Below are 21,730 nucleotides of genomic sequence, written 5' to 3'. Positions count from 1 at the left end.
AAGCTGTAATTCCCTACAAAGTACACTGCAGTAGAAACTAAGTGACTATTGGTAATAGTACAAAGGCCTTAAAATTCTGATCCTATTATAGTGTTGGAACATACCCAAACTGCTTCCATAATCTCTGAAATGTTACTATTCTCTGATTTAGGTGTCTGTGTCAAGAATAAAAATGAAGTATAACTGGTAGCAATAGACTATTTCCTAAATGTAATTTAGTATTCACGAAGCACCAGCACTTTGCAAATAGCTCTGAGGCTTTCCTTCAAAGTTCAGAGCTCCAGCCCTGCACATTGTGTGAGAAACACCAAGGATCTCACACTAAACTTGGTTGTGCCGAAGACAAGGCTCCAATAAATCATGCTGATGTGGCACAGGGCAGGGCATCGGCCACCAAGAATTTGGCTGTTAAGTCTCCTCCCTCCTCCCTGCCCGACCGGCCTGCTTTTACCTCCTTGAACTAACTGCTTCTGAGCAGCAGTTTGGGAGAGAATGAAAAAGTGGGGGAAATAGTTAACAAAGAGACTTCTAAAAAAAAAAAAAAACCAAAAAAACCAAAAAAACAACTCTAGAGGGGGCTTGAAAGAGCCCATTAACACCAATCACAAGACTGGCCAAAAAAAAACAGAAAAAAAAAAAACCCAAAAAAAAAGCCTACTTGTTTAAAAGTCAAGCCAAGTCATTTTACGCAAGATCTGGTAATTCATTAATCTATCCGGCTGCAAACCTTGAATGAATAACTTGCTCTAGTAATGGAGATGGGCAGGTCTACACAGCATCAGTGTTTAGGATCTGAAACTATGCAAATTATTCTATCATTTTGGAAGAGAAAAGGCACGAAAGTATCTCCTATTATCATTTTGGGGTAAATTGCGTAATGGATAAGAAGTCATTTATCTTTGTAAAAATTTGCCCTTGCCAAGAGTAAGAGTGTGTATTTCCTGTGTATCTCTCTCCCCTTTTCCCTTGCTCTCATTCTAGCTGCTTGTAATTCAGCATCTTTGGCAGGCTACAGTAAAACACAGTACCCTGCTTTGCTTTCAAACTATACCTCAGAGCGCACAATCTTGAAAGTAACCTGAGAGGTTAAAGAAGAAGAAAAAAAAGGGTCCTTACAAAATTGTTTTACATCACAGGCAATTCATTTTATAAAACACACAATAAAAGTTTTCATTGTTAAAAGAATAGGCACATAATTATCGGGACAGATAAACCTTGTTAAAAATGTGAAGTCTGGGGTAGAGAACAGTGGAAGAACAATTTGGCTGTCGGTCTTTAATGTTCATCTTTTTATCTGCTTTGTGTGTTGATCTCGTTCAGAGGTGAGCCATCTGCTGGGCTGTGTTTCCAGGACATTTCATATAGATGGGGGGAGGAGGACAAACAGACACTATGTATAAGCTTACCATGCAAGCACACATCGTTGCTATACAAAGAGACAGTTTGTCCACTGCAGCATCCTGAATCTTAATGACTTTAACCTCGACTAATATCTTTGAATAAATCTAAGAGGCAGTGCGCCACTTCTTCCTGATTCCTCCCCAAGTTTTCCTCCTTGTGAGTGTGGGTCTCCACTTTTCTGGCTCCCAAGATATCCAGGGGGAGTAATTTTTAGTTCAATGACCCACTGGAGAGTCCAGGAGGTAGGAAGAGCCCAAGAAATGTCTCACCTCCTTCTTGGAGTGCCAACAGTATCGAAATAGTTGGTCTCTATCCCCAAAACACAAACTAGCACCTTCTACAATCACTGTGCCCAATTACACATATGGATCCTCACTTTGCACATTGCAAATGGCTAAGAACTGGATTGACTTCCCTGAAAAACAGCAGCCGACCTCATCTTTTGTAACCACAACTTACACTAACAAAAGCAACCATCAGGAAAGTTAGTGGTGAAGGATGTCATTTAACTGGCATTCTTTGACTTACTATTTATTAGTAGGGATTGATGCCAATAGACATAGCCCCATGGGTCAGAGCTCCTGAGCCACATTTTCCCAGTGGTCAGCACAATGGCGAGGAAGAAACAGGGTGATAAACCAGATGTTCCCAAGATAAGGCAGATGTTATCAAGACAAGAAGTCTAAACAGTCTTTAACTGAGGTGTGTAGAGAAACACACACACACACACACACACACACACACACACACACACACACACACACACGTGAACACTATTCAGTCTCCCAGCTGGATAAGCCCACAGTAGAGGTTGAAAATAAAGCAGCACACAGGCTGGGTCAGATGGTTGCTTCCTGATTTGTGACTCTCCGAGATGAACATCTAACTGATTTATACCCAGAATTTGAAATTTTGCGGTAGACTACAAATGCAAAGAGAAGTACAACATAAATTTTTAAAATACTCCGTAAGTCTCCAGGAGTTTCAACATTCTTCAATGTTCTTATGTTACAGCCAATTATCTCCCCACTTAAATGGCTATTATTTTCTTACTTGAAGTCTATATTCTCCCTAAGCGTCATTACCAAGTGTGGCAAAAATCTGGTTGTGGGCCGTAAATTGAATTTAAATGACAAACTTTTATTGATTGCAAATTGGAAATTCCAGAAATCTTCAAGAAGTGATTATTGTAAATGAATTCGGTCTCTCCACATAAAAAAGGAGAATTTATTCTCCTGATGATTAAATTAAGGGGAGGTGGTTTGGACACACATTTTTTTCTCTGTTTGTTTTATTAAAATTCCAAGAGGTTTGCCATTCATAGAAAAGTCTGCCTGACCTCAGGCACAGGCAGAAGCAGGAATTCATTACCATGGAAGGCTACAGAATTTCCTGCAAGGAGACAAGTGAGAAAAAGCAGACACCACATGAATTTGTGGATTGGGTTAAATAGGTTCTGCCCCTGATGCAGCAGGGAGATGGCAGCCCCTTTGTAAAATGACTCACAGTCCAATAAAGTGCTTCAGCTCCTAAAGGTGAGCAGAAACTTAACCAGATAGATACCCGTAAAGTTCCAATTCCCTTTGGAATATTTTCGAGTTAGTGTGCTTCGCCACCTCCCTCCCTAACCTAACCCATATTTATCAGGACTGATGGAATTTTCCTTTGAGGTGCTTAAATTTTGTTCCCTGGACGCCATCCCCTCTGCTGTCACCTTGTCCCTTCCCTGCACCTGCATCGCATGGGGTTTGGAATGCAGCAGAGCCTGCTGTCGGATTTCCTCTACTTTCTGCTTGTCCATAGCTCTTAAAACGATCAGAACGATCACCCTTAAATACCATCCCCGTCACGTTGCTCTCCTGTTAAAAATCTTCAGTGGCACCCTAATTCCTATCGTGGAAACTCTAAACACTTGCAACTGGGTCCTCAGGGCCTGGCATAATTTTGTACCCACCCTAAATCCAGACTTACCTATCTTACTCCTGTGCTCCCATTAATACATTTTTCACTTTGAGTAAACCAAACTCTTCACCTTCATAATCTGTCTATGAAAAGACTTCACTCTTATTCTCTTATTAACCTTGGTGATGTTATTCTTGCTGATTCCCTCCTTAGCTAGGATACACACACACACACACACACACACACACACACACACACACACACGTATACATATATATACATGTATACATGTATACATATATATACATGTATACATGTATATATGAATACACACAGTCTTGCCATATTTGCCACTTGCTAATATATATAATATATAATCCCATGCATATAAATATACATGTGCACATATACATGGATGTACATAGTGTTACGTTGTTCTCCAATTACTGATATATATGAACACGTACATATATACGTATATTTGTATACACAGTCTTCCATTATTTGCTAATGGTTTCCGATTTCACCCTCCCCAACTAGATTTAAGGTCCTTTAGGAAATAGATCTATTGGAGCTTTATATTTAATTTTCACATTAACTAACACAGTTCACGCCATCAATAAATATATGATGGTTAACTCACTCATTCATGAGGTTGCAACTATTTACTGAGTACACACTTTCTCCTGCTTTCTAAGAAAACATCTAGAAAAACTTCAGTGAACAAGACAAGCTGGTTCCCTGCTCCCAGAATGCTCCCAGTCTCTTGAATAGCCAAGATCTGTTGTTTTTAACTTTTTCATAAGTATATAATATATGCCCATCGTAGAAAAAAATTAGAATACAACTGAAAGTCGAAGGAAAAAATGTAAAGTCATCTATATTCCTACCATAATGATCGAATATTCTTGAAAGTTTCCATCCGCCATTCCCCGGTGGCATATAGCAGGACACCTTACAGACAGATAGCAGGAAACCACCCGTTTTCTTTTACAAAAGTTCACAGTATCAGACCTTCCTGCAAGTTTCAGTAATTACCCAACGTGAATACTGGCCACAGCTTAGAGACCTTCCCTCCCCATTAGCAAAGGCAGCCTTCAGTACGTATTCTGAGCAACGACCTAGAGGCAGCTACATCCTCACTCTCCACGTACTAAAGAACCCCAAGTAGCTGCATTCAGAAGTTACCAGACCAACAAATGAAAGATGCCCATTCAGTGGAATCAAGGAGGCATCAAAGCAGAGGTTAAAATAAAGCAGAGACAAGGTGGCCCACAATGTCCCAGAAGAGCCAATGTGCTATTTAACCTAACCCATGCCACCCATCTTTACACACTGCCATGCTTTAAAAGTACTTCTTTATTCTCCTCCTTCAAACAATGCACAAAGCAACAGAGAGAAGGAAGTTGTGTTGCAATATTCTGAAACATAAATCTTGCTACCAGCCGGTCCAGGGACAGCATCCTGTTTTCCTGACACATGGATAAGATAAACTGGGTGCTGCACCTATAGGCCTTGAGTCCTGTTTTGCTAAGTGGCTTCTGAATCATATGTGGTCACCTGCATTTACACATCCAAACATAGGTTGTGCAAGCAGAGAGCGCTGTTTGTGTGCCCAGTTACTCAACCAACATGCACAATTACGTGTCAGCTCACTCTTCTCCCACTCAGGAATTCACTGTCTCCCCAATTGGGACATTCAATTCCATTCTTTTTTTTCTTCTTCTTCTTAAGTTATTCAATACATAAAAATCAAACTAAGATTCAAATTATGGAAGAGGTCAAAGGAAGAAATTTCTATTTATTCCCAACGTTTAAACATTCTGCAATACTAAATGTAACTCTAAATACCCGCTTTCTTCCCGCTTTGATGAGAATTCAGAAATCCCGTGGCCAGTTTCCAGCAGTGTCATCAATGTGATACTTGAGTCAGGGAAAAGTGTTGAACTGCTCGGTGCCTTATTTTATTCTGGGAATCCGAGGTAGATAATGCTTGTTATTGGCAGATCAGAGGTGGCAGAGACCGTGACTGTTGGGCTTGCTCAAGTACAAGGCCTTCACAAATGTGATGAGGCAGGGTTTTGAGAACTGGAGGAGAACAAGGGAGCACAGGTGAAAGTCCGCTGTGAGAGGTTTAAAGTCACAGGCGCTGGGAAATGCCTTTGGGGTAATGCAGCTTTGGTAGAAGCAATGTGCAAGGCTGTAGCCATTCAAGGGTTATTCTGTTGCCTATGGAGTTTCTTTACAGGGGAGGACACAATTTTAGAATTCCACCTATGCTCAAAACACACTTTTTTTTTTCGTTATAGAAAAGATGTCTGAGTTTAACGCTAGAGGGCAAAGAGTAGAGGCATCTTTCTGTATGCAAATGCTGAGGAAGCCGCTGCTGTGTGTAACAATATTGCCACATTTGGCCTTACCCTTGGCATCAACAGAGAAGAATGGGCTTTGTGACGTCAGAGAAAACTGTTATGGGGACTTATTGATACAGTCACTTTTGCTGTCTGCCACTAAGAGAAGTCCTGACATATCAGTCCTGGGGCCCTGGGCATCTCGATAATTTTATATGGCTTCTAAGTCTTCATATCCTGTATCTTAACTCTATTTTCTCTCTCAGAAATCTGACGGATTCATCTTTAGTGTTTTCTAAAAATTGCAGCGACTTTTTTTTTAAACAGGGTTTCTTCACCTCAGCACTATGGTATGGTCACTTGGGGTCAAGTGATTATTTGCTGTGGGGAGCTGTCCTGTGCATTATAGGATGTTAAGCAGCATCTCTGGTCTCTACCTACTAAATACCAGCAGCATCTCTCTGCCTCCTGTCCTAAAAATCAAACATCCCTCGAAACAATGCGAAATATCCCCAGGCAGGCGAAGTTGCCTTCAGTTGAGAACCACTGGTTTAAAATGAACTGATGAGAGATTAAATGAAATAAACCTTGTGTTTAGAGGGTTGAAAACAATTCCACCAGTAGTATAAAGTTATATAGGAAAACAAAAGGGGTGTCTTTGTGTAGATTAAGCATCTATAGATATATAACTGGTTGCCAAACCCAGTCTCCCGGAAGTGTAAATGAGAAGTACCTCATGCAGTTGCCACGACATGAAATACAGGGACACCAGCCATGGAAAAAAGGTGTATTTTTTGCAACCAGCCCACAAGGGAGGCCTTGACCACCACGCCATCGCCCCAACCACCTTTTAGTTTTTCCCTAACCATCTTCTACAAAATGCATGGCATTCACCCAATATGAAATAGTCGATTTTTAGATAAGAGGTCTATGGAGATGGACATTTTTAAAAGTACTGTTTACTTAATGCAGCATGACTTAAAATGGGCCTGTAACCTGACAAGTGTACCGAATGAGGAATGTTCAATTTACCAGTTCGAACCAGCCAAGTCCTCACATGAACTTTCTGAGACCCGGCTGAGAAGCCTGGGAAAGTATAACTAACCACAAACCCTCAGTGTTTCCTCCACCTGATTCCTTCTCCCCAGCTTTCACTCCATTACCTTAAGCACTCTTCTAAGACCCACTTAATGCTCCAGGCATATTATAAAACCTTAGTGGTCAACAGAATCTACAGCCATCTCAGCTCACCAGCTATATACCTGCTTCCAAGTCAACCAACACTGAAAGGAAAGATTCTGTTCTATTTTTAAATATATTGAGCAAAGAAGCAGCTTGGTATGTAAAGGATGGCTGTCACCCAAATTCACTGTTATTCTATTTTTAATCAAGGATAATAGACTTCGAAGTCAGATACATCTGGGGTTCAAATCCCACGTCTTTGTCAACTGTGTGATTTTGGGAAAATCACTTAGCCTCTCTGAAACTCACTGTCTGCATATGTAAAATGGGAATGATAATAATAGTACCTAAACAATAGGTTGTTTTGAGGGATGAGTGCGATGACATACGTAAAGCAAAAGTGTGCCCAAATGTTGGCCATTTTGTTATTACTATTACTCTTATGAACATACCGTATTCATCACTCACTCACTATTCACAAAGCACTTATTCAACACCTTCTGTGTGCTGGAAAAACTCAGTAAATATTGTAAAATGGGTTTTCTTAATGACTCAATAAACATTTATTCAGTGCCTTTTATGTGCTGGGTGCTGGAAAAACTCAATAAATATTGTAAAATTGGCTTTCTTAATGACTTGAGATTTCAACCAAACAACACTGAAGTATAAGAAATGTCTCTTCTGGTGGATAAAAAAATACATTTAAAGTGCTTTGTCTGGAGGCTGGCACATGGTAGACAGAAAATGTTACATGATGATGGTGGTGCTGGTGCTGGTGATATTGAAAACTCGTTGATTTGATAATCTTTACTCAATTCACTTGCCAGAGTTTGTCCCTCTAAGAAACCATTTATTTTCAAGTAAATGAGGACTGATCTTGTAAGAAAGAACTTCTTTTCTCAAAGTAACTGTTTAATAGGTGCAGATTAACATTCTTTATTACAGGGTAGGCTTATAATAAAGAGTCTAGAGCCTGGGAGGTAATTCTCACTACTCAAAAGTAAATTAACTTTGACTAATTTATAAGTAAATATCAGAGTAGTTGGGCTTAGAAGTTCCCATAATATAAAGAAATCAGAGGTACGATTATAAATATGACAATGACAGTAAAAAAAAAAAAACTGCTCACCTACTTTGTAAAATAATTAAAGGTAGACCTCATGCCTTGGTTAAAAAGAAATGTATTCTTTTACATTCTACGTTAGTTTACAGTAGGCACCATTTTCTGTGGGAAATACACAGGGATAAACAGGTGTAGACGTTTGTTCTTCTTTGTCATTTATTCTTTCACAGTCCCTTAGTATTTCAACAGAGTTTGATGCACTCTGTTGTGGGTCCTTAGGGCCTTAATTCTCACAAAAAAAAAAAAAATTTGTTTTCCAAAATCGTTTTTCCACAAAATAGGAAGTGCCTAAGTATGATAAAAAGTCTTTTGGTGACAGCAAAGTAAGAACTCATTATGCTTTCAGGCCAATAATATTTTAGTGTGGCATAAGCCAAGTTCAATGAGAAATTAATTTTCACCAAGGGCTGTCCTTACCTCAAATATGTTTGAAGGCTCATTGTTGTACTGATTGGATATTATTTCTGACTGGTCACTGCACCACTTGAGTCCACCCAGAAAGCTGTCTGTATCCAAGTCGTTCACGTCTAGTTCAGAAAGGTCAAGTTCAGGAAGATCTGGGCAAAGAGGCTGGTCTTCACCAACCAGAGCAGCACACTGCAGGGGGCAGGGGAGGAAAGAAAAAAGCTTTCATTAACTGCAGGAATTTATTAAACTGCAATAGCATGTGATAGGAATTAAGCCTGGTTAATTCAACGACACCACCAAAGCTGGTTTCCAGGGTTTTAGTCCCCAGAATAAACATCCTAAATTCTTTAACTCACTTTGCTCCCAAAGGATACTTTGCCAGAACCATTCCATCCCAAATTCTACCTCCAAATCCATAGTAAATGCCATGCTTCCAGGAAGCCTTCTCTGATTCGTCCAGTTAGAAATCAACTTAGATTTGTTGGTACCTCTTCGACAGTTAGCACTTACCAAGTTTCAAATTGTTTTCTGGTTAACTATATGCAAAAGTTCACTCTACTCTTAGAGTATAAGCCCTTTGAGGGAAGGATACGGATTTGATTTCACCTTGGAATTACATCACACGTAGGAGAGACAAACGATTACTAAATGAGAGGGAAAAAAACCCATAAGAACTATACCAGGAAGACTTTCTCCATTTACTCTCTCTTTAACCATTATAATCCATAAAATTCATTTAGCAACTAATGATGCAACGTCCTTTAACATGTCTATGGTTCTCTTGAATTGTTATTTAAATCTTTTACTTGACTTTTCATGAGATTCTGAACTTCTCAAACAGGTCAAAAATAAATCCATTGAGATGAAGGACAAAAATCATATTTTTTATGATCTTTGTTATCTTCCACTATGTGTAACTTGCAAGTCTTCTGTGTTGGTGTGTGCGTCTGTGTATACCATTGGGATCACCTGAAGTCTGAAAAGAAAAACCACTCTAGCACACCACAACTATGTTTTTGTTCATCATTTATATATTCCTAAACTATGCTCTAAGTGAATTCAAAAGAACAATTTTTTATTTGGAGTTTTAAAAATGGTTTCAATATACTGAGAGGCTTAAAATACCCTCTACTGGGACTGGGCTGCTTGTCACCTCCTTGCACAGAGTAAGTGGTCTGTTAACTCTCCTGCACTGTGGGTTTCTGAGGAAAGTGGACCCGCTTCCTAAGGTGGGCTTCTAACCTCGAACTGGCTATCTGACTGCTGTTTCATCACTGCCCATTGTGAAGAACCCTGCAGAAACTTCCTTTGGAAGGGATCTGGTGATGCCAGAGCCATAAGGACTTTATCTGTCTGCAAGCCGAGGGGTCTCAATTGAAAGGCACACTCTCTGAGGTGGTACCCTCATGGCCCTCCCTTCCAAGGCCAGGAGAGATGCTGGGGAGTTCTTCCCATCCAGGCAGCAGTTGGGCATGAAGCTAAAGATACTGCTTGACATTTCGATTTTGAATAAAATAAGTTCTACGCAGATTTTTTTTCTCAAGCACCCCTGTCATCCCTGGCAGGCTACATTACACGGGTCATACGCAGCAGCATGTTTGTAAGCAGCACGCTGAGAAGTAGGTACTGGGGAATGGAGCCAGCAGTTGGTAAGGGGAGGCTGGGAGAAGGCTGAAAACTCCTGCACTTCCTCCCTAAGACCACTGGGCCCCACTGAGATCCCAAACTGCAGGCACAAAGGTAATGCCAAGAAAGGGCAACCCCCTTCATCTCAACTCTTCCCTTATCATTTTATCGGTCTTTCTCTTTTATTACTGGAGTTAGCCCAAAGTTACAGATCCGTATACTTGACTAGATTGATAAGTGAGCGGAGGCTGGGCTGAAGAGAAGATTTTGTTCTGGGACAGTGTTTGGATTTTGTTACAGGCATAACACTTCCCAGTCTCCACACTTGCCCACTGCTTGTCCTCCAAACACAAACACACACACACCCACACACAGTTAACTCTTCCACAACACGACCAATTCAGAGACAAGGGGGGAACTTTTTCACTGGTGCAAAACCCACTAGGATTAGGGGAGAGTCCTTAAAATAAAAAGCCTAAACAACAAAAATGACGACAAAAAAGAATAAGTTAGACAATGTAGGATCTCTACATCTGGCTTAAATTCCTTTTGTGGACAGCATACTCTAGAACCCGTGTTCGGGAATGTTGATACCAACTGGTGGACAACTTCTTGCTGTCTCCCTCTTTAACAGCCCTCTCGAGGCATGACTTCTCCAAAACCCTTTAACCTTTCAGAAATATGTATTTTTCAGTAACTTTTGAAAACCATTCAAAAGATCAGATCAATTTTTTGTATTTTACTCTGCTGTAATTCACATATTTCTTTCCTTTCCTCTCTCTGTCTGCCTCTCTCATTTTTGCTTTTCTGTTATCATTGAAAAATGTGCATGTGCTCTTGCCAATGCTGACGTGCTAATAAAATCAGGGCTTCTGAACGTGGCATTATCCTGATAATCTAAAACACATTAGTGGCAGCAAGTGTTCCTGTTATTAATTTATATTTGGCCTTTGGATGATGCCAGACTTAACAGTCCGAGCCCTGTAACTGTCCTCATCTGACACTCTGATATTTACTGCTTCCCTATACATCTGTAACAGGTGTGCTTTACTGCAATTACAGAGACACATTCTACTGCCTCTTCGCAACTATGACAGCTATTTCACAACCACAGCCTTAATTTTATAATAAGATTTAAGAGGATAAAGCAGTCACTAAACACAAAAGGCTAATTATTGTACGTTATTTCACCCCAACAGACTTTTCTCTTAGTTAAAGAGCAGACAATAAATTAGCTTAACTGCACTGATGATAATGAAACATTATAATTAAGTATAATTCTCCATTAACCTTTTGGAGGTTTTTGTGCCATTGATGGTAAATTTTAAAGAGAGAGAGAGAGCAGAAAGAGTGGACTTGGCCACATTAATTACATTAATGAAAAAAGAACTTGACTTCTTAAAAAAAAATTAGGACAGGGGATAAGGGGCAGGGCAGGGGTCAGTAAAGAATGACAGTCTTAGTAGAGTGTATGTCATCGGAACTGTCTCTATCAATCTTGGTAAGCTTACTGGACATCACCTTCATTAAACTGTGAAACACGGGGCACTCTGAGTAGCTATAGTGATAGAGGCCTTTATTAACCAACGTACTGTCCCGTCATTATGTGCAAAAGGGCATAATATGTTTTAGGATGACAGCAAACATTAATGATTCAAAAAATGAAAGCGGCCTACGCTACCTGCTGCTCATAATATCTGAGCCTGGCGGAGGTGATTCCCAGGGCTGCCACCACGAAGGCTGGGCTGCTAGCAGCCTGCTGCCTCCAGCGCGATAGAGAAGCGACTGGCCCGTCTCAGCTGACCGACAACTCAATCCACGGCTGGACAATTAGCCCGAGACCTCACCTCCTTAAGAACAAAATTAAAAAGCCGGTGTCCTAAACGGTTCTGACGCTTATTTGAAAATGACCGCAGGAATGCCGACGAGGAAGGAAATCTTCCCTATTTCCATATGATCTAGTTCTTCAATCAACTCCTAGCAGCATCAGGAAGAATACATGATGGAAAAATGAAACTGCAGCAGCTGAGACCCACAGTGCCAGCCAGACAACCGCCCGCAGGATACTCCAGCTACTCGAAGACAATTAGGACTTTGAAGCCACTTAGAGCCCTGAGTCGTAAGAGCTGCAGGACGTACGAATTATCCATAACTCTTCCACCTTACCAAGAAATCACAACAAGAGAAGAACAGTTACAATCTGCAAATATATATCTGCCAAGGCAAGAGAGGGCAAACGGAGCCAGCATTTGCCAGCCCAGCGAAGAGTTAAGGATCCAGGGCATGCCTCACTAGAGAGGAAAAATGCATTCGCAGACGGCCTTGGCCAAATTATTTTCACTTTAGATGTGTATCGCAGCACCACATGGACATCTTATTTAATCAAATCACGTGTAGCCCTTGATCCTCCCCTTACCCTACGTGCCCCCAGCTTCCCAGAGGAAGCTCTCCCAGCCCTTTGCCAGATTCATTGTTAGCTGCTCAGATCCTCCCTGCAATTCAATTCGGGTCCATCTCACCAGAGTCCACAGAAAGTTTTGCTTGTTTCCCAAGTTGGCCAAACTTCCCGAGAACATTCCATTGTGTTGAATGCGAACATGCCGCGGTCCTCCGTCCCCCCCGCTAGTCACTCTAGACTCCAGAGATTACGAGGAAACCAGCTCGCTTTTTTCCCCCCTGTATGAATTGTAGCCAGCAGAGACTGTGGAATTGATGTATTGCCATCTATTTTTACACAAGCAGTGAGCAGCTCCACACACAGTCCTGCATAAACTCTATTCTCTCTCCGGCTTCAGGCAGCTCTCCGTGGTACAGAGAGATTTAACCATTGGCTTCCCTGCCACTGACGCTGATGGAAAACCTTGCACTGTAAGGCTTTTTTTTTTTTTTTTCTTTACTGGCCAAAGCTTTCAACCACATAGAGGAGTTTTAAAGGAACCAGCTTTGTTGTTTTGTGTTCTGTGGGAAAAGCAATCTAAAATAGCCCAGCAGGATTATTTAGGATTCTGTGGGTTCTCTGATGAACAGAGAGGGAAGAAGAAAAAAATCCAGACTAGAGTCAAAACTGACTAGATTTGAGCCCATCTATTTTAATATTTTTCTCTTCATCTTATTATAAATAGAAATGGCATTTTTCCAACCAGGCCACTAAACACCACTGGAAAGACTTCAGCTTCTGATTCATATCAATATCTTAGGGCATAAATATTGCATATGAGTAGAAACAGAGCCAAAGGCACATGGAAAGAGTTTCTAACTGCAACAGATCCTGATGACAGCAGCTAAGCTTTGATTTGTTCACGGTATCTCAGAGCCACCTTAAAATAGCAAACTTATTGGAGTTAAGATAAGATTGAGATTCCCTTCCCAAAGCTCCTGCCGGGGCTACTCTGCTGCCTCCTCTCCTCGCCCAAGCCCAAGCCCTTCCCCCTCTTACAGGAATAATTGCATTGCGAGGGAAGCTTCCGTCCTGGCTGCAGTGCTGAGCCCAGCCCCACCTCACCTCGATGTCACTCCATACAGAGTCCTGGTTGCACATGTCCCACGCCATCCAGCTCCTGAATGACGCCAGTCAAGCTGTTTCAACTCCAATCCACAGTGACACAGAGCACACACTCATGCAGGCAACCAGCCCCTTACTGAGAGTGAACTGAAGGCACCTGTCTTACTACAGTCCCCAGTCACATGACAAAGCTATTAAAAAGTAGGCTGGGCTGTCACTCACCCAGCCTCCCTTCTCCTGTGCTGCTAGCTGCTCAAACTCGTGACGTCACTCAAAGGCAGCCCTCTGCCTCAGTGAAGTAACGCTTAAAAAAAAAAAAAAACGGAAAGAAAGAAAGAAAGGAAACACTTGGACTTTTGGAGCATCATGCTGTGACTAAAGCCAGCTTTGAATGCCACCGACTCTAAATGGAGCCCTGGCCATATAATAACTAAAATCCCCTGCAATCTTTTTTTAATTTATTTTCCTTCCAAAACAAGCAAGTGGCAAAGCTCTCTGTTTCATGACAGAGTAACTACATTCTGAGCTAAAATGTGGACTCCCTCAGAACTCAGATTTGAAGACATCCAAGTGGACTTGGTTTGGGACTAAGGCAAGATCTTATCACATGATGGATTTTTATGAGACATTTTCTAATTGGGGGAAGTGTTTCAAAACAGAGAATGGGGCATGCTTTCTTTCTTTCTTTCTTTCTTTCTTTTTTTTTTTTTTTGCTTATTTAATCAACAAAACAGCCTGTATTTGTTAAGGTATAAACAAACTCCTCTACCCAGAAATCTGCTGTCCCTGTGGCAGTAGGGAATACCAGCTCCCGAGAAGTGTTACTGCAGTTTACTTTGCTCCATATAAGGAGAACAAGCAACAAAATACCACTCTTTCAGGGTCCTTCTAATTATTTCCATTTCTCTCATAGGCTCTCAGAAAACAAGTGTTAGTAAAGACAGTCGCTGCCGCTTTGCCCAGATCAGCTTAGTTTCCCGGCTACCTTTTTTTTTTTTCATACATGTAGCATTTCCTCTGCAACTGCCTTAGGGTGCCTTTTTGAATAAACACTGGATTCCAACTCTAGTACCCTGGGTTGTGCAGTTTACCTTTGAGATCAAGAATGTCCATGGAGTAAGGGAAAAATACCGACATGCTATTAGCAGAAATATTCATTTCTTGAGCTTTTTCATTCTTTGAATTTTTCAGCTTCTAGCCTGAGACAATGAGGGCTAATGCAGGTTCAACTGTTTTATGATGACACTACATATTGAATCCATAACAAACTCAAGGTACTAGACAACGCCAGGAAACACTTCCCATAACACCACAGAGGTCGGATTTAACCCTTCCAAGTTCCAGAGTGATGTTCACGTGGACATATATTTGTGAATATACATGTTTTTATAAAATTTTAAACCCCATATATTTTAAAAATCAACTCAGTCTTTTACTTGATAATTACTCATCTGAAAAAAAAATTCCCCAGGTATCTAAAAATGGTTCTAAAGCACTATTCATTTAATCTCCTATTCTACTAAGTTTAACGTAATGAATTCACTATTGTCCATTCCTTTATCAGGAAAAGAATGGTGATTTGCTCTAAATATAAAGTTGCTCAAATATTAAAGTGAAAGAAAAAACAAACCAAAAAACATCAGACTGTTTCTTCTTTCAGATCACATCTATTTTAAGAAATTTGTCTACTCTGAGATCTGCAACAAGTTGCTACTATATTCCTGAATAATGTGAGGAAATTGACAGTTTGTCATTACTGGACATAAAACGATGGCCAAAAGCTTTGACGTTTTAAGTTAGCTGAATACATTTCACTGGCACATTTTCCCTCTTACAAATAGCGGAAAATTACCATAGTTTTAATTTTCCAAATCAAGAAAGAACAGGAAAATACAACCTCAGGAAGGCTTTTATACATGCAATTAGTGGCATTACTCTGCACTCCCCACAAAGAAACACTAATTTTCTTCACAATTATATTCTGATTTAATGTAAAACTACAGTAAATTATTAAAATGCAGGGCAAAGGTCATTGGCTCTGTGCTCAACACAGTCAACTGTGAAATAATATTGGTCACTTGACCGAGAAGACTGATGTTTATTCATTATTATCAGGTGATCCCTGTGTCGTGATATTCTCTGATACTTTTGTGTTCATTGAATGCTAGGCATCCATTATATTTATGTGAATATATATATAATTTTTAATCCTATCTTTTAGAGATGTTCTTTACACTGGAACATTCTGTATTATTATTTTTAATATTTAACCTGTTCATATTATGTTATCGGGGTTTTCTTGTTTGTCTTTTTGCCGCCTAATTCCACTTTTTCTTAATCAAATCAGCACATCCTCTGAAAGCAAAGGTGGTTTTATATATACATACATTTTTTTTTTCTTCTTACCATCACGAAGAGGGTTAGTTAGGAGTCAAAACATTGAAATGATTTATAAACTCCAGCATACTGCAATTTTTCCCTCAAATTTCTATTATTGTCCACATAAAAATTTAAATAGATTCTTGGGGAAAATTAGAGTACCTTCCACTGTTGTTTTTTTGGTCTCAAAATTACAACTCTAATGAGAGGGATACTCTAGAGGTCTTATAACTTGGTTAATTAGCTCTTCAGATTAAAGTTTCTCTTCTGTCCAGTTTTTCTTTTCTCAGGAGAACATAAAGTGTTAGTTGCTCACCAACCTTGGTCTTTCCTGGTTTCCCAGGATGTTTCTATATTTGATTCTCCCTCAGGCCTTGACTGTTTCTCTTCCTTTCTCCCTGCAGCCCTCTTTTCACCCCTTCATCAACTCTGCCTCCAAGATTTCCAAATGTTTGGTTTCAATCAACAAGAATCTATTGAAACCTTACTGTGTCCACAGCAATGTACTGCAAGGGCTGCTAAGAAGGTAAATGTCATGAACACAAGGGAATTTACAATTTGGGGGGATGACAGACCTTAAAAACACAGAATAATCTGATATGAAAAACACAATGCTATTTTGGTCAATATCCGATTCCTGTCTTCCTTAAAATACACCCTTTCTATGTACAAGGTCCTTTCACTAACCATTAAATTCACACCCAATCAACCCCATTTTGTCTCAACAATAGAAGGAGGTATTTATTAACATCTGTTGAGTGCTCATAATTTTCCGTATCTACACAGAGCCTGGATTCCACCCCAATGGAATTTCTCCCTTCAGTAGTTCTGTCATTGTTCCCCAAGACTCCAACATTGGTGGAGGCAAGAGTATCTATCCTTAAAGTCGATAACAAGAGAGAAATTAAACCTTCAAGAGAAGAATTCAATTCTATGAAAAAAATTTGACAAAGTACATGATGTTTGAGTTTCCTTCCCCTCTCCTGCCCCAGATTACAAGGCTTTTGCTGCCCTGCCTATTTCAGACATCTGCCACTTATAAAAAATAAACACCATCAAACCCAAATACCCAAGTAGACAACAGCAGAGACAATCGGTTTTGATCTCATTATTGAACATAGGTGAGAACTCAGAAGTGAAGAGCTACTAGTATAAATATCTTTGCTCATGTGTTTTTCTAAGCTTACAATAAACTACATAAGAATAAATTTAAGGTGAAAAGTTTATAAGGAAGAAAAATGGGGAGGAAAATATACAGCAGAGCTTACAAGGGCTAGACACTGAGATTAGCATTTTAGATACCACACTTCAATCAATTTAGTCCTCAAAACTACCCAATAAAGATGATCTGTGTACCCATTTTATAACTGAGAAAAATAAGACAGAGCCAGGATTTAGATAACAGCTGAAAAGAGCATACAGATCTCTGAAAACCCTTCTAGGAAGAACTAAAGTTTCATAATAAGAATAATATTCATTCCCAAATCAAAAGCACAGCAAAGTCCCCCGAGGCAACTTAATAACCTAGAGACTGTCTACGTAGCTGGAAACCAACATTCTTGGGAATGCTGCCTGCATAGAAAGGAAAGGGATCTGCCCAGAATGCCTAATATTTTTAAAGTTAATCATTGATAACGGGCATTCAATTGCTGGCTTTTAATTCCTAGAGGGGCTAACTGATCCTGAAACCCCGCATCAGTCTGAGCACGTGCTCTGAGCCCCTGGGACGTGTTTGAAGCGGCTGCTGTGCAGGGCACAGAAGGTGGTAGCAGGGCAGGGTATAACAAAGGCCTCTAGCCTATACCCACTCTAAAATGAAGTCTTATTTTACACAAAATCACCGTGGTGATGGCACTGTGAACTAAGCATATTTGGGAAACAGAGGAAAATCAGTAGTCGGCTTTAATGCCTCCTAGCATTTGTTTATTTTATCTTCTAATAAACTAGACAACTTCGGCAACCTCTGTCTCATCTCCAGCGAAACCTTCTGCTGACCAGCTCTATGCAACTGAGCCTGTATTTTAACGTGGATCTCAAAATCTGCTCTTGGCATTTTTCACATTAAAGTAAAAAATAATGTGCAAATTAATCCAAATTGCAATCAACTGGACTAATCTAAACATAAGGCAAGAAGTATGCTTATTAGGCCCACAGATAAGAGATAATAAAAGGATGGTTAAAATCTGATTTCGTCTGATGCTTAACTCTGTTGTATTTGTGCATTTATAGACATTTTCATTTACCTTAATTATTTCAGGTTAATTCATTTATAATGCAGCGAGTTACTGACTATTTAAACAAGAAATGTTCAATAGGATTATTTAGCATTTTCTTTTACTGAAACTGAAAATAAAGCACATCATATCTTATTAAATTTGTTATTATTTAAAATTTTAAAGTCCTATCGAAACTCAATAACATAATTCACTTGGTAAGAGAGATATTTTATCCCCTAACTGAAGTTACTGAAGGCCAGAGTAACCTCAGGTAGAAACACAAATTATTAAATTGGAATAAAACTGTTAGTCAAACAGTTCCCCCTGTTTGGTACTTATTTCTAGAGCTGGGGTCTTAATGAGCCTAACTTTTTTTGATTGTAGAGAAAAAATTGTATTTTCAACTATTGTTGAAATGGAAGAATTAAATAAGTGAAGTTTTTTTTTTCTTTTTCTTTTTTTCAATCCCACCAGGTAAGATTCAGAAGGGTTTTAGTTATTTTGCTTTTGTTTCTGTTGTGGATTTCTCCAGTGCTTTGGTATTTGAATTTTACTCTAGCGGAGTGAATATATATCCTAAAAATGTGGGGATGTAGAAAGGAAATAAATTTTCATCTTAGGAAGCAATTAGCTTAAGGTCTAGCTAAATTTTGTGATACCTTATATAAAATCTTATTTTTTTGCTAGCCCAAGTAAACACAGGATTTTTGAGGAAATATTCTTAATCAAGAAGACCACTTCTAAGACGGACCTCCACATTTAGCAGTTCAATCAAAAACAGATGTCAAATACTACTGGTCAGATTATAAATGAGTACAAATTTTTCTAGAGGACAATCGGGCAGTATGTGTTAAAAACGTTAAAAATGGGCATCCCCATAGATCCAGAAATTCTACTTCTAGAAGTTCATCTTAAGGAAAAAACAGGGGGATATGTGCAAAGATTTTTAGTGTGAAGACAGTCAATGCTACATAATTTACACTATTGAAAACTTGAAAGCAGTGTAAATGTCCAACAATAATGGCCTAGCAAAATAAATAATGGAACACTATATATATATAAACTCATATATATTCATACACATATATTCATTATGTATATATATTCAATGCTATCATTAAAAACTGTTGTGAAATACATTAGTGGCATAATGAGAAAATGTTCAAAAAATATTAAGGTTTAAAATTATGTTTGAAAAAACTATAATCACAACAAATTTACATATAAATATACGCTCAGAAAGACAGAAGAGCTAAGAGGATAAGGAGAAAATATAATAAGGTGTTAATAGTGGCCGATCACATAAGTTCTATTAAATTTGTGTTTAATAGACATGTGCCTTTATGTAAGGGGGTATATGTGCCTTTCTGTAATTTTTTTAATTTTCTATGCTAAATATGTATAGCTTTTATATTCAGAAGAAGAATAAAAACTATTCATTTTAAAAAGAAACACAGAGATTCACTTATAACTGTGCCTTCTTAATATACAGGGAATGTAGCAAATAGAAATAGCCCCTGACATCCAATATAAGCCTCAATATTTATCATATATTTAAAAGAAAGCCATTTCTGTCTATCAAATCGAGTCTAACAGCCACTCCCCTCAGGATGCAAAGCTGAGAGAAGTCACTACCTCGCACCCTGAGAAACCTCTGAGTTCCGAATCATAGGGAGAGGAAAGCTATCCACTATTAGCTTGCCTCAGAGGTGGGCCCAGACCACTGACACCCAGATGCCACAGCCATCTTCACTTTCTTTCTCAAGTTGAAATTTCATCAATTAAGTGAAACAAACATTCCATTCTAAACTGCAATTATCCTTGGTAGGGTTAAGGGGATTTCAGTTATTTATACAAAAGCAGCTATTCATTAATCATATTTTTTATTCCCTTCTAGCATCTAATGGAGCTCAGAAGCACATACCAAGAAAAAAAATAGTAAATGCTTTCAGAATGTTATGACTAAAGTATTAAGAAAATTTCTCAAGAAGGGATTGTTACTGACTAGGGAATAGGAAGGGGCAGTTCTAGAAGGAAGAAGGGAAGAGGTGCTGGAGATGTGGCTTCTACTGGAGACCACGGAAATTGACTGGATGGGGAAAATGCAGTCCACGTTTCAAACCAATAACTTGCAAGTGAACTTCTGGACCACAATCTGTTCCAAAACGGGGAGCCACCTGTATAAATGCTGTCATGTTGCAGCCCTGTTCCTGGGCAAGAAGCTCATTCTGGGTTCTCCAAATGTCACATGAGACCTTGACCCATCTCCTTCCCCCTGGAAGGCTGACTATCTCCACAGGAATGGAAGCTGTATTATGAGTCTCTTCGACTTAGCATCCTTGCAGTTTCATGGGCCTTTCCTGCAAATCACTGTTCCTACACTTGGGTGATCATTATTTTGACCATTAAGAATTCTCATGAGAAGATGGTTGACGGGGCTGGAACCAAGGCCAAGTTCATGAGATATCAAGTGATTACATGAGGCTCAGGTCTTCCTGATAAGTAGAGTGACTTTGTGGATCTTGATTTAGCCCAAAAGAGAAGGACAAGGATCGTAGGAAGGACATGGGTCCTGCAATTCAACTTTGGGCAGTTCACTTAATGATTCTGCGCCTCAGTTTCCTTATCTATCAACAAAGATGGCCGGATTCAATTATATCTAAGATCCCTGTCAACTCTCAAACGCAATGCTGTATCTGCCTTGACAAACACAGGCAACCTGGGAAGACTTCTCTGCACGGGGTGAATCCAAATGTCTCATTGTACAAAGGCACTAGAAATCAGGGAGGGTGTGCAGGAAAGGTATCCAGTGCTCAACTTTGCTGAAAAACCACAGCTTCATCACTTTCATAGCAATATGGATATTTAACTTCCTAACCATTCCAGAAAAAGAATAGATGAGAACTGGTGAAACATAATACTTTCATGAATATTGGCTGTTAAGAAGACCAGCTTCTACAGACCTGGATTTCTTACAAAGCCCAGGTCATTGCCCCAGAGAAACAGCAAGCTTTCATCTTGTTTATCATTAATTCTATTAAATGGTACAAGTCACGTAGAAGATCAAGTCCCTGCTTGCATAGTAAGGATGAAAAACACACAGCTGATATGATAGTGACTATTCACTTCTGCCTGCACATAGATGCAATTTTACATACTAACATGTGATTTGGTTTTACAACAGGTAAGAAATGATGTTACCCAGAGAGAGAAGATAGAAAAGAGGATGGATCCGAAATTCAGGTTTTGTAAATAGGAATAAGGTCTAGGGAAATACGAGCTTAGAGTAACACTTTTGCCTCCTAATACCAGAGCACTCCCCCCGTTAAATAAACAGCTCATGGTATTGGGTCAAAGAAGACCTTACCTTTTTTTTTTTTTGTAATTTGAGAAGGATCATCTGAGATATTACTTTAGGGTGTGGAGGCAGAAAAGAAGGACAAATGCCTAACATAGGTTATCCTGGCATTATTAGCAAATATATTAAACCAACTCTGTAACACAAGGTATATAGTTGATGCATCACTGGGAGTTATCGAGTTTTCTTGTTTAGCTCTGTTCTTTGTACATATGACCCTATTTATCAGGAGGAAGATCTGTGCTTCAGAGCCAAATAATATCACCAACTTAGAGAACTTCC

The 21,730-nt window shown here is 39.4% G+C and overlaps 1 protein-coding gene across 2 annotated transcripts in view; it reads right to left on the bottom strand.

Annotated features, from left to right (window-relative positions):
* PPARGC1A (PPARG coactivator 1 alpha) overlaps positions 1–21,730 on the bottom strand; it is a 115,729-nt gene that overhangs the window by 89,024 nt on the left and 4,975 nt on the right. Inside the window, exons 1-2 of one of the 2 annotated variants that reach the window (XM_082653224.1) lie at positions 13,496–13,631; positions 8,377–8,556 (exon numbers count right to left, since the gene is read on the bottom strand). In XM_082653224.1, coding sequence (XP_082509350.1) covers positions 8,377–8,556; positions 13,496–13,543 — 228 coding nt within the window. In that variant the 5' untranslated portion in view covers positions 13,544–13,631. Of the gene's footprint in view, positions 1–8,376; positions 8,557–13,495; positions 13,632–21,730 lie in introns of those variants that run through there. The other variant, XM_082653225.1, reaches the window with a different exon arrangement.

The sequence above is a fragment of the Grampus griseus genome (genome assembly GCF_964374135.1).
Source record: "Grampus griseus genome assembly, chromosome: 4".
Lineage (NCBI taxonomy): Eukaryota > Metazoa > Chordata > Mammalia > Artiodactyla > Delphinidae > Grampus > Grampus griseus.
Note: the sequence above shows the minus strand (reverse complement) of the source record. Positions and strands in the feature narration are given on the sequence as shown.